General features: G+C 42.1%; 2 protein-coding genes across 2 annotated transcripts in view; both read right to left on the reverse strand.

Moving 5' to 3' along the window:
• Positions 1-781: 781 nt before the first annotated feature.
• Positions 782-2,366, reverse strand: LOC311492905 (uncharacterized protein; the record flags this gene model as incomplete). Its single annotated transcript, XM_084551350.1, has 2 exons — positions 782-1,640; positions 1,724-2,366. 2 exons carry the CDS (start codon positions 2,364-2,366, stop codon positions 1,612-1,614), a joined length of 672 nt encoding a protein of 223 aa, XP_084407476.1. The 3' UTR covers positions 782-1,611.
• A 2,269-nt stretch (positions 2,367-4,635) lies between these two features.
• Positions 4,636-12,676, reverse strand: part of LOC311492916 (uncharacterized protein) — a gene marked incomplete at both ends in the record, with an annotated part of 225,698 nt that continues 217,657 nt past the window's right edge. The window contains 4 exons of the mRNA XM_084551361.1: positions 4,636-4,691; positions 6,864-6,929; positions 11,077-11,163; positions 11,265-11,435. Coding sequence (XP_084407487.1) covers positions 4,636-4,691; positions 6,864-6,929; positions 11,077-11,163; positions 11,265-11,435 — 380 coding nt within the window. The remainder of the gene's footprint in view (positions 4,692-6,863; positions 6,930-11,076; positions 11,164-11,264; positions 11,436-12,676) is intronic.

A 12,676-nucleotide genomic window follows, 5' to 3' on the forward strand; every position in this document is an offset into this window, starting at 1 on the left:
TGTGGAAGCTCTGAGCTCCAATGATCTCCCTGAAAGAAACCATTCATTCATTCATCTTCTATACCCATTTAATCCTGTTAAGGGTCACGGGGGTCTGCTGGAGCCTATCCCAGCTGTCATCGGGTGAGAGGCGGGGGTACACCCTGGACAGGTCGCCAGTCCATCACAGGGCCAACACAGAGACAGACAACCATTCACACTCACATGCACACCTATGTCCAATTTAGAATCACCAATGAACCTAACCAGCATGTCTTTGGATGGTGGGAGGAAGCTGGAGAACCTGGAGAGAACCCACGCAGACACAGGGAGAACATGCAGACTACACACAGAAAGGCCAGCCGGCCCATGGATTCGAACCGGTGACCTTCTTGTTGTGAGGCATCAGTGCTAACCACCTTGCCACTGTGCCACCCTGAAAGAAACCATTAACCATTAACCATTAACCATTAACCAGATAAATACATGTGGTTGAGTTTCTCTAGAATACATGAGTCACCTAAACGTCTAGTGAAGTTAATGAAGCTCCATGTGATCAGGTTTATTACTGATGTTTGTTCAGAAGGAGCTGATTGGAGCTTAAAGCTTTCACGGCTCAAAGAACCAGTAACAGACTGAAGGAGCTGCAGTCAGTCTCTGATTGACTTTACACACAGCATAAGAGAAAATTCATTATTTACATGAGTATTATTCTACACAGAGTTCTTTTTACTGTCGGCAATAACCAGCTCAGTGTTTAACATAATTTCAACATTTTATTGATAAGGGCCGCGTTTCCCAAACGAGTTAAGAAGCTCTTAGCGCTAAGATCTTCTTTGGAGCGCTCTTAAGAACGCTGTGAAAGAAGAACGCGTTTCCCAGAGTCGCTCTTAGCTTAAGAAGATCTTTCACTAAGAAGGAAACGTAAGATCGATCTGACCCACTCTTAACAGCCTTCTTAGCGATCAAATGCTCAGTGATCATAGCCTGCCACCAGGGGCGTCTAGATTTCTAGGCTACAGTGATCAAGCTGCGTCAGGGAAATTTATATCCTCCACTTTTTGAAATAATAAAACAATGTTTAATGTTGAAATGCACTCATACCTGTGGAGCACTGGCGCAAGAAACATAGGCTAATAGTAGAGAAGGAAAAAAAATATATTATTGAAGTACAAGTTTAAGTTTTCCACACATCTGCATATGAGTTTACACATAAAAAACATCAACCACCCTGTGGCATTTCACAGATATCAAGGAAACAGATGTAATTGAACTCAGCTGAACCTAATCCAGAGAGGCTTCACCTGCTACTCTATATAAAGGCGTTGACAAAGTCCGCGTGTGTGAGAAACCATGGCTGCAATACAGCACATTCTCGCTGCTAATCAACAGCGTCGCCGAGCGCGGAGCCAGACGGTTTATATAAATGTTTATGTGCGTCAGGGCGCACATTACGCACACGTCATGAACCTACGCTTAGATAAATTACTTGAAATTACAAATTGCCTCGGACTTTTTGTTGCTAGGTTTAATACTCATTTCAATGCAAAATGATACACACAATACATGGTTGAAAAGGAAACCAAAGTTTATTGAAAGCATAATGGGGGAGGAGGGGTGGCGTCTCCGGCTTCACTGGGCCGTCTGGGCGTCTGCATCACCTGCAATGAAGGGGGATTGATTAATGAAATTGAATGGGATACATTGCGTAATGCTAATAAAACAAAATAGAACTGTCCCGTACCTGAATCCTGGGGAAGGATGATTGGAACGGAGATGGAGGGACGGTTGAACTGTGCCTCGGACAGCGCCAGCTGTCTCCGGTGCAGCTCCAACCTCTCCTGCTTCATCCGGACCATCTCTTCCTGGAGAGCAGTTTGTCTCAGGAGCTGGTCCTCTATCCCCCGCAGCACCACCAGCTTCTCCCTCTCCAGGCGCACCAGCGTCTCGCTGCAGGTGCAGGTGGTTATTGCAGGCCGCCTGGTTAAGCCTCCCCGCATGCGGACACTGGGCCGTGCTGGTTGGCGCACGGGGACAGGGCACGGTTGTGCGGGGACAGGGCACGGCTGTGTGGGGTCGTCCTCTCCTGTGGGCGTGCACGCCCCTACTCCGCTCCCGGATGGCTCCTCTTCCTCACTTTCTGAGAAGCCCTCGTCCCCCTCAACGTCGATGCCCCCTGTGATGCCTTCAGAGGCCGTCTTCCCTATGATGGAGAAGACTTTCTCTTCATCGGGAGTGAGGGTCGTCCCACCCGGTGCTCCACCACCCGTGCCCATGGCTTCCCTTCTCACCTTGGCACTCTTCTTTTTGGTCAGGCTCTGAAACTCCTGCCACTTCTTTCTGACAGCACCCCAGTCACGCAGGCCACATGGGCTGGAGGGGGACATCTTCTCCGCTATAGCCTGCCATATACAGTTCTTCACCGTGATGTTTTTTTTTTCCCTTTTGTTCCTCCAAACAAAACCTCACGGTGCTGCCACACCTCGTCCACTAGGACGCCCATCTCCTCCGCGGTAAACGACGGTGCCCGCTTGCTCTTTTTGCTGCCAGTTTCATCCATTCTCACATGTGTGTGCCAATATTCATGGGGGTATGCGCTAATGGGCTTGATTACTACTTGGATACACCTGATGGCATACACACACTTAAAACAAAAATTAACTTAATGCTATATCCACGTGCAAACACTTTGTTTGAGCAGGAGAGACGCTGCGCTCAGCGCACATAAAGGAGTGGGTGATCGATTAGCCTGGCATCGATTGATTCAGTTTCAGCACCACCGCGGTTGACAGCTCCCGTTAAGAGCTTCTTAAGAAGCTTCTTAGGCTTGATCTTAAGGTTCTCCTAAGAAGGCAGTTAAGAACGCTTCTGGGAAACACCCGTATCTTAGCGCTCCTTCTTAGCCGAACCCTTCTTAGGAGCCTTCTTAAGTCCTTAAGGACGATCGCATTTGGGAAACGCGGCCAAGATCAGTATTAATGTAGGAAGGAAGTAATCAGGTGGAACCAAAGTGCGGGTATCGTTACACCGCGGTACCTAAGGTGAGAGACTCCTCCCTCTCCCTCCAGACAGAGTTTCGGAGCGGAAGATGGCGGCTCGTTCTTTCACGCACTAACTTCATTGGTTCGGTTTTCCAGGTCGGTACCCAGTAAAACTTATAGAAACTATTTCCTCCTGAAGTGGGTAGTGGTGTATTGTAGCTGTGGTAAGTTTGTTGAATTTCTGATGTGTGTAACCGAGTTGAAGAGCTACGTTTATAAGCGGCAGGTGCGGACTTTTCAAAACAATGGCGCTAGCGGCTAGTTAGCATGTGTATACTGCGACTCTGTATGTGTGGTTCTGTGTGCTAGTGTCCTCACTCCCTGGCATGTTTTAAATTTCGGTTTTGAGGTATCCTGATGTGTTATGAATGACATGTGATGAAGGAAATGTTAGTGTTCAAGGAAGGGAGTTAATCCTGAAGTTATAGAGGAGTAATTATGTCTGGTCTGTGTTTAAAAATGCATTACAAGTTAAGCAGTTGTCCCTATGTGTATGATGTTTCATGGTTATGACTGAAGTCATTTAAATATTCATCTAGAGCCAAAGAGGGTTTATGATTTACATGATTACATTAGTATGATGGTGGATTTCTTGAGTTAAAGAACAAAAATACCTAAATGTGAAAAACACATGATCTATTCTTTGGATATTATTGCACTTGAAAGAAAGAGTGATGTTTATTTTTATAAAGACATGGTTATTTCTGTGAATGTGTATGTGGAAAATGTTGCCTTCAGATGTGTGAAAAACAGAGACAACTATATTGATTTATTCAAATTTAAACTAACAAATGGACTTTATGAAACAAGATTACACTAGGGAATGTTTATTTCTATACCATGATTTTGGAAGTTTGTAATAAACAGACAGAGATTCGGAGCAGAAGATGGCGGCTCGTTCTTTCACGCACTAACTTCATTGGTTCGGTTTTCCAGGGAAGTTAAGAGCGGTGGATCCCAGCAACCAGAAGGAAGAAAAAATCATTTGTTACTCCAGTTCCATATTGAAACCCGTAACATTAGCACTGATGCCTCACAGCAACAAGGTTGTGGGTTTGAAGACGACATTAACGTCCAGGTGTCTCTAAACAGATAGGACCACAGTCACATGACCTTCACACTACTGTCCTCAATGTTCTTAACTGGAATATGTTTAGCTTCAGTCTTAATGCCAGGATCAGAAGAGACACACACACATACGTGGTTTTTGTTTTCTCTTTTCTACACTACAGAGAGGTGTGTATCTGTCAGCCATGACCAAAACAGAACAAGTCAAATATTCCACCTGACATCTTGATGAAAACCACAGAACCACACGAGAACAAAACAACAGATGAGACCAAAGTTTATTGATCCTGCAGAGAAACCAGACCGTTGCTATGGTGACGAGAGCAGAGTCATTGAGTTAGTACATTACTGGAGATATAAAAGAACTGGATGTTATCATTAGAAATAAACAGAAATATATTGATGGTGAAAACTATAATATATATTACTGCAGTACATGTTGTAAATATGCTGTTATTTTGAAGTTGTATACAAATGAACATGTTCTTCAGAGCTGTCCTGTGGTCTGAGGGGCTGAGGGGACCAGTCAGAGTCCAGCAGCTGGACATCAGCGGTTGGACCGGTGGACTAAAGAGTAGACGACTGTTGACTCTGGTGAAAACTCTGAACACAGACACACAGAGAGAAAACAAAATGAGACACAGTTGTAGGATTCCAGGTTTTCTAACACAGATTCAAAAGAGGCCTCAGATCCAGTCTGGTTAAGTTAGTCTGAACTGGATCATCTGTAAAACACACAGTTACAATCCTGATGCTTCCACAAAGACACTCTCTGCACTTTAGTTGTGTTTTGAACTGTCCAAGAAAATGACAAGAAGACAAACATCAAGACACAACCTGGAAGCCACTGAGCTGAAAACATGAAGTCATTGATCAGGTGAACAATCAAAGTCAAATAAATGACAAGTATTGTCTGACATGTGCAGATTTAATGCTGTTATATAAGACAGTAAACTGAGTGTCTTTGGGTTTTACCTCACTGGAAACAATGAGAAGCTTTTTATTTTGAATAATTAATAATAATCACTTATGAAGGTGGTGCAGCCTTAGACAAACTTAGACAATGGAAATATGTTAGAACTCCTCCTAGAGATACAGACAGAGAGGAGTGACGACCTCTGAACCCCTTACACTCAATGCACTCCCTACAAAACACCATGTCAGTGAAGGCAAGCTCAGCCACAACACACTGGAACTCTCTCTGAGACCTGACTGCTGGAAAAAACTCCAGGGCCTGTATTCCTAAAGATTCTAAGAATCCTCTCAGAGAGCTCCTATCTTTGCCTAAACATTCCTAGCTAGGAGTCTTAGCTTAGGAGTGATTCCAGAAAATTCTTAGAGAACTCTGATCAAGGAATGGACAGAAACTCTTATCTTAGTGAGGAGGTGTGGTTGACCCCGTTGCTAGGTATGAGTCATCATTTCAAGAGGTGTGATTGGTTAATCCTAGAAGCTAGATAAAAATACACTTTTGGTGATAATTGGCCTAGAATAGACGTCAAATTAATAGACTTAATAACAGAATCTAATCTCTATGAAGACTGTATAATTATAAATAATACTTTACATAAAAATAAATAAATAGTACGCTATACTTGAAAAAGTATCCTATAAAATGTGTGATTAAACTCAGGCCACTACCACAGTATTCACATGCTGATAGTTCTATTTATTTGCTTTCATTCATTTACCACACTGGTAACATTTTGCACTTCACCTATTTGGTATTAACAAGAGTAAAATGGCTCAGCTTTCATCAATTTCTGTGATTGCTAACCGGCCTAGAAGAAGCAGTGTTGGTTGATGTTCAAATCTTCCAAAAACCGAACAGCAGTGGAGAAGAAATGAAGTAGGAAACCCAACTGAAGAGGAACAGTGTTTGATTCTGACTGAACTGGTCAGTGAGAATAAAAGTGTTTAAGACGTAGATTTGGCCCCAAGTCATCACTGCTGCACTGTTGCATTTATCCTGTTGCTAAATACCTCAGTGTTGTGATGACTTTCATTTCCGGTGATACAGTAGTCCCTCGTTATAACGTAGTCTGTATTTTTATCTAGCTTTTAGGATCAACCAATCACACCTCTTGAAATGATGACTCATACCTAGCAACGGGGTCAACCACACCTCCTCACTAAGATAAGAGTTTCTGTCCATTTCTTGCTAAAAGTTCTCTAAGAATTTTCTGGAATCACTCCTAAGCTAAGACTCCTAGCTAGGAATGTTTAGGCTAAGATAGGAGCTCTCTGAGAGGATTCTTAGAATCTTTAGGAATACGGGCCCTGGAGTCTAATGAAGGCTGCCCCCAGTGTCCATCAGTAGTATTACACATCAACCTGCTGCCATGTTGAACATCCTGACATCATTCATTCATTCATCTTCTATACCCGTTTATTCTTGTTAAGGGTCGCGGGGGTCTGATGGAGCCTATCCCAGCTGTCACTGGTCTGGGGGGGTATGTTTCAAATTATAATTTATAAATGTAATGATAAACAAAAGACAGATACAGTATATTTAATGATAAGGAGATTGATAACAGAGTTGTATCATTAGACATCACGTCAAGATGAGACTCAAATAGATTTGAACATCCTGACATCATTCCACTTTGATCTCTTTAAATGAATGAATCATCACTTTCACAAGAAGTGATGATTTTTTGTTCTCTTTCATTGTGGTAAAGGTCAGATCATTATATTTCACATCAGGACATGCTTAGCTTAGCTTAGCTTAGCTTAGAAGCTGTGTCCACAGTTGAAAGTAAAGAGCAGCTGTACCTCTGGTCCTTTTTGGTCTGGTGGCTATTTGTCCATAAGTGACGTTCTCTGCAGCTGGATCACTGTCTGGAAAATAAAACACACAAGAGTTCCATCAATGAACCTTCTGTGTTCAGTCAGGATGATGTGTTCCTGGTGTTGAGACTTTATTGAATGTGTGCTGTTCCTGCTTCTCTATCTTCTTTGTCTCATGCTGTTAAAATCAGTCTCATCATCTCTAAACTGTCCAATGATCTTTCTGTCTCTCTGTTCATTAAATATGTTTGAATCCTCTCCATCACCACCTCATCCTTCTGGATGTCCAGAGAGTCTCAGCTGTAGTTTCCACCAGTGATCTGGTGTCTGGGAACACACCAGGTATCATCTGTTTACCTGCATGGAACCAAAGCCTGCTCAAACATGATTGGTCAATATTACTGGGACTAGAAACAGAGACCAGGAAGATTCAGGAACCAAACTCTTTCCTTCAGATTCATCTGAGATCTTTCCAGAGATCTATTAACTCTGCTCCACCACTGACGTCTAGACTCCTTCCTCCATTTGGGACATTGCTCTGAGAAGTTGATTCTCATCATCAGAGTCTAATCACCAACAGATTCTTAGCTCCAAACTCTTCTTGTGTTCATTTGTTCCTCTTTCTTTATTAAACTGCATCATTACTGTCAGCATATTTACAGCAGCAGCTTTTTACAGTTTTTTTCTCTTCTTAACACCTCTGGTGGAAATGTTTGAGAAACAGAGAAGTGGACGACCACAAACAGTTTGCTGCTATTTGTAAAAGCTGACACATCTCACAACAAGACACAAAACTCACACAATGTACACACTAAGAGCAGCCAAAGGAGACCACACTATACTGAGAAGTGACACTATCACACCATCTGATCAGACTACAGTTCAGTGCAGTCAGCAGGAGGAAGTTGCTGCTGTGGTTTTACATGCAGAGTTCTAAAGTTCTACATTAATAATTGGATCAAGAGACAGTTTGAGAGGCTGAAAACTCCCAGCAGAGGATCTCTGTTCTCATCAGTCTGTCTCTTTATTCTCTCATGGTTTCACAAAGTCTAATTCCATCCTCACAACAAACCAGTGATGGATGGATCCTACTAACAACTACTGAGTGTGGACCAGAGCTCAGAGTTAAACACTAACTACACATCAGTTCATCACAATGTGACACTGAGTCCATCACACACTGACCTGCATTAAAGTCCATCAACAGCAGCTGGACTCTGGTTGATCTTCATTTAAATCAGTCGAAGCTTTAGTTGGTCAGATACATCAGATGTTTATATTCTGAGACTTAGATATGAATGAAATTATAGCTGTTGACAGTCCATGTTGTTTCCATGACAGCTGTTTCTAGAGACGAACTCATAACAAAATGACTCTGGAAGGGTTCGATTCATTCCCAATATAATATGTCGACAAAGACAAACTGAAACGGAACGACATCGAAAATCCGGCATCTGAGCCAAGCTGGCCGCGGCTCCTCACTCCTCCAGTGTTTTTCCCACCAACGCCCGCTCCCGGTTAATAAAATGGACGAAACCAAATTACGGATTGTCAACCACCAGATGGACAGCTGCATAAAAGTGATAACAGAGATCTGTCTGCATGAAAACATCCCAGACTCAACTGTGCATCAGACTCCGGTAGGAAAAGAGGAGGGGGGGTGTGCCTACATCAGCAACAGCTGATGTACAGACACTGTTGTCCAGACCTAGAATTTCAGTGTGCAGGCCTTTCCATCTGAACAGGGAAACCACCGCTGTGTTTGTCACTGTTGTTCACCAGAGAGCTAATGCTAACATAGCAATAAACAGGCTATATATTAGCATCAGCAGACAACAAGACAAACACCCTGATGTCTTCTTTATTGTAGCTGGTCACTTCAATCACACCAGTCTGAAGACGGTACTTCTCAGATTTTATAAAAATGTAGACATCAATCCAAGGAAAGGCAGAACACTTGACCAAGTCTACACCAGCAAGCCTGACCCTCCCCACACCTTGGACATTCAGACCATCTATCCCTGTTCTTAACACCAGCTTCTCAGCCCTCATCTGCAGATCAAAACCACAATACAGGACAGTGTGGTGTTGGACTGAGGAGGCTACTTTGTCTTTGTAAGACTGTTTTGAGGACACTGTGTGGGAGCTCTTTGAACAACCAGACATTGAGGCCTACACCTCCTCTGTGATAGCATACATAGACAATGTAACCACCAGTAGACAGGTCCAAGGGCGTAGCACCAAATTCTGGGCCCAGTACACTCTTAATGTCAGTGCATGAAGCGCACAAGCAAAAAAATAAAAATATTTATGAATAAACAAGCATAAGTAGTGTTTTAAGCTAAAATCAGATCAGATTATATTGATGACTGGTTCTTTCATTCACCACCTGAATTGATGCATTTGGCCTACTTGTGCTCAAACACCCATAAACATTAGGCTACATCAGTGTTTTGATCCATGACACATTTTGATTTAAAAACATTTATTCTTGAACAGGAGCAACTGTACACAGAGAATCAACTCAAATAAATTATCTAATCTTTCAATAAAATTGTTCTTCAGCTTGCAGAAAAAGAGCCTTTAGCCTTTAGCCTTGCTAAAGACTTACACGAGATGTAAGATGTAATTTACATCCCAGTAAATGCCCATTGACAGGTCTTTTTGTTGCAAAGTCACTGATAAGATTTCTGAAACTGGTTAATGTTGACAACTAACGTTAGCTGGCCCATAATGGTCTTTACTTGTAACAGCATGCAGCCTGGTTGGCAAACTTCAGCATACAAACATCGGCAACTGACAAACTGCATGCTGTCTGGACTACGACAACGTTAACATTAATTGGATGCAGTTACACAACAAGTAAACTTGTTTCACCTTTTCGGAAACAAAGCAAACAGGTGCTTCCCCTGGTTTTGTCTTATATCTTTTTCTTTCTGCTCCCGCACCTGCCCGACGGCATGCAATCAACCGTGGTCACGAGGTGCCTTAAAAGCTCATTAATTATTCAATAAATAAATCTATTTAAATATCTGTAAAAATATGCAAATAAGCAATGTGCAAAATGTAAATAAAGTGCTATCGTGACTAAAGTGCAATGTGCAATTATTTCAGTAGCTCAAGTTGTTGTGCAAGGAAATACCGTTACCCATGTGCATTATTGACAAGTAACGAACTGCGCTTCATTACAGTGCAGTGACAATAAAGTTCATTTAGAACTATAAATCCTTCAACTTCACCACTGATCTGTAATTTTGATTCTAATTTAGCTATTAACCGGATTTTCAAATGAATATTTCCCTATCGGTCCCTGTAACTACAGTGGTTCTCAATTATTTTCTGTCATGCCACACATTTTTTTCATTGAAATACTATTGAGAACGTGATAATATTTATTTATCTGGCACCAACATTCTGCATAAAATCACGTTATTATCAAAATAGATGAATAAAATGAGCTGAGATAACATCTGCAACAACTTGAAACGATTTCCAAGGTCAGTTTATTAACTCAGTTCGTAACTTTTAAACAGGACTGTTCAGTCTGTGTGATTCTCAAAACAGAAAAAAAGTGCTATTGATTCACTGGGATATCATGTGATATAAAACAACAAAAAAAACGTTTTAAAAAAGGCAGCTGGACTTGTAGAGTTTTGTCCCTGTTTTGTCCCACCATTCATAGTGAAAGAGGACAGGGACAAAACAGTCCCCCCCTCAACGATAGGTAAGTACCCAACCTAGTGACTGGAGGCTTGTTTATTGTTCAAGCATGAATAAAAGACTCTAACAATGAAAGTCCCCCCTGCCTCTCATGCCCCCCTAACACTTCAGGCGCGCCCCACTATTTCAGAAGTACTGCTGTAACTACAGTGGTGTCCTGTAATTATTAAGAGATTAATCATTCTAATTGTAATTATTGCTTGTAACCACATTTGATCCTACAATAATCCAGGTTTAAATGGGAATTAATTGAGATTAAACTGAATTTAAAGACACGTTTCAGGCTAAAATCTTTTTTTTTAATAACTGGATAGTTCAAAATAATAAAAAGGGCAGTTGTGTTGCTGCCAGGCTAAAGCTAGTTTTAAAATAATGACCCGGGAGGAAACTCATGTCGTATCTGATCTCATCAAATGAGTGAGTGCTTTGTTACTTCAGATCTTCACAAGCCAAAAAAACAGAATAATAACAACTCTACCTTTGCTCCGTCTCATTGGCTGTTTCTTGTTCCGTGATATTTTGACGTCACTGTACGTGATGTCTTCTGGGACGTTTCCTCCAACAGCTGAAATGAACCAAAATGAACAACAATAGAATTTAATGGAAATTAATCTTAATGAACATTTAATGAAAGATAAAAAAGAAATGTGGAAGTCTGTGTCTCACCTTCAGGTTTCCTACGAACACATCGTCTCACCAGGAGAACCAGAAGAACCAGAAGAACCAGAGAACAGAGAGAAGAAAGAGACAACAACACAGGGAGGAGTGGAGAGGAACCAGGAGGTGTGGATGTAGGAGGAGGTGTGGATGTAGGAGGAGGTGTGGTGGTGGGTTTCCCTAGAATGAAGCAAAGCTAATAATGAACTGATTGTCTCATTGTGAATGTTGAAAGCTGCTGAAGAATCATCTCTGACCTCCTCACCTGTGACAGTGATCCAGCTGGATGGAGACTCTCCATGACCCCTGATGTTACACTTGTAGAGGCCTTCATCAGACCTGGTAACATGGTGGATGGTCATGTGACCTGTAGACTCAGCCCTGATGAAGGAGCCATCCTTATAGAAAGCAGCTGAGAGGATGGAGGGAGTGGTCTTTGTTTTACAGAGCAGAGTGACGTCATCTCCCTCCATCACACGGAGGACAGGACTCTGCAGGATCACTGGTCCACCTCAACACAGAGACAAACTACAGCATTTCATCCATTTCCACACAGCTTCATCAATACTAACTCCACAGTCTGAGCTTACCAGAGACAGTGAGGTTGATGCTGTTACTGGTTGCTCCCTCTCTGGACTCACACCAGTAAACTCCACTGTCCCTAGTGGAAGCACCACTCATGGTACAGGAAGAACCAGCTGGTTTTCCCCAGTCCTTACACTGAGTCCTCTGTCCTGTGGTGGTGTTTCTCCTCAGAGTCCATCCAGCAGAGCTGTCGTCCTCCTCACAGCTCAGAGACAAAGATTGTCCTTTAAAGACCTGAGAGCTGCTGGGACTCACAGTCAGACGAGCTGGGAGGGTTCAGATGAATCAACAGTGATTAATTCTATTGTTGTCAAAACTAATAAAAACATGAAACTATCTATTCATCTCTAACTGTCATGTTCTGTTTTTTTTTATTCCTGTGTTCATGTTTTGAGTTTGGTTCATGTTTCATGTTTTTCAGTTTCCTGTTTTATTTTGTTAAGTTCTTGGTTTCCTGTCTTGGGTCTCTTCCTGCCTTTGTGATTGTCTCCTCTGCTCTTGTCTGTGTGTATATATAGTCCTACTTTTCCCTTTGTCCTCTGTCGTGTCATACTGTTTTCTACTGTTTCTCTGTGTTTCTATTGTTTTCTGTCTCTATTCTTGTGATGTTAGGTTTTTGTCTTTTTGAAAGTTTTGATTTTTTTTTTATTATTGTTTGGTTCTCCTGCCGTCTCAGCAGTGCTTTCCTTTTGTTTCATTAAATTCAGTTTTTGTCTACTCCAGCCTCATCGTATAGTGTCCAGCATTTGGGTCCTACCTCTCCCTGAAAAGCACGACACTAACTTACTGAAAGCTTTAAAGGGGACATCAGATGTCCATTTCCTCAAGTTGATATG

The sequence above is a fragment of the Chelon labrosus genome (genome assembly GCF_963514085.1).
Source record: "Chelon labrosus genome assembly, chromosome: 1".
NCBI classification, from domain to species: domain Eukaryota; kingdom Metazoa; phylum Chordata; class Actinopteri; order Mugiliformes; family Mugilidae; genus Chelon; species Chelon labrosus.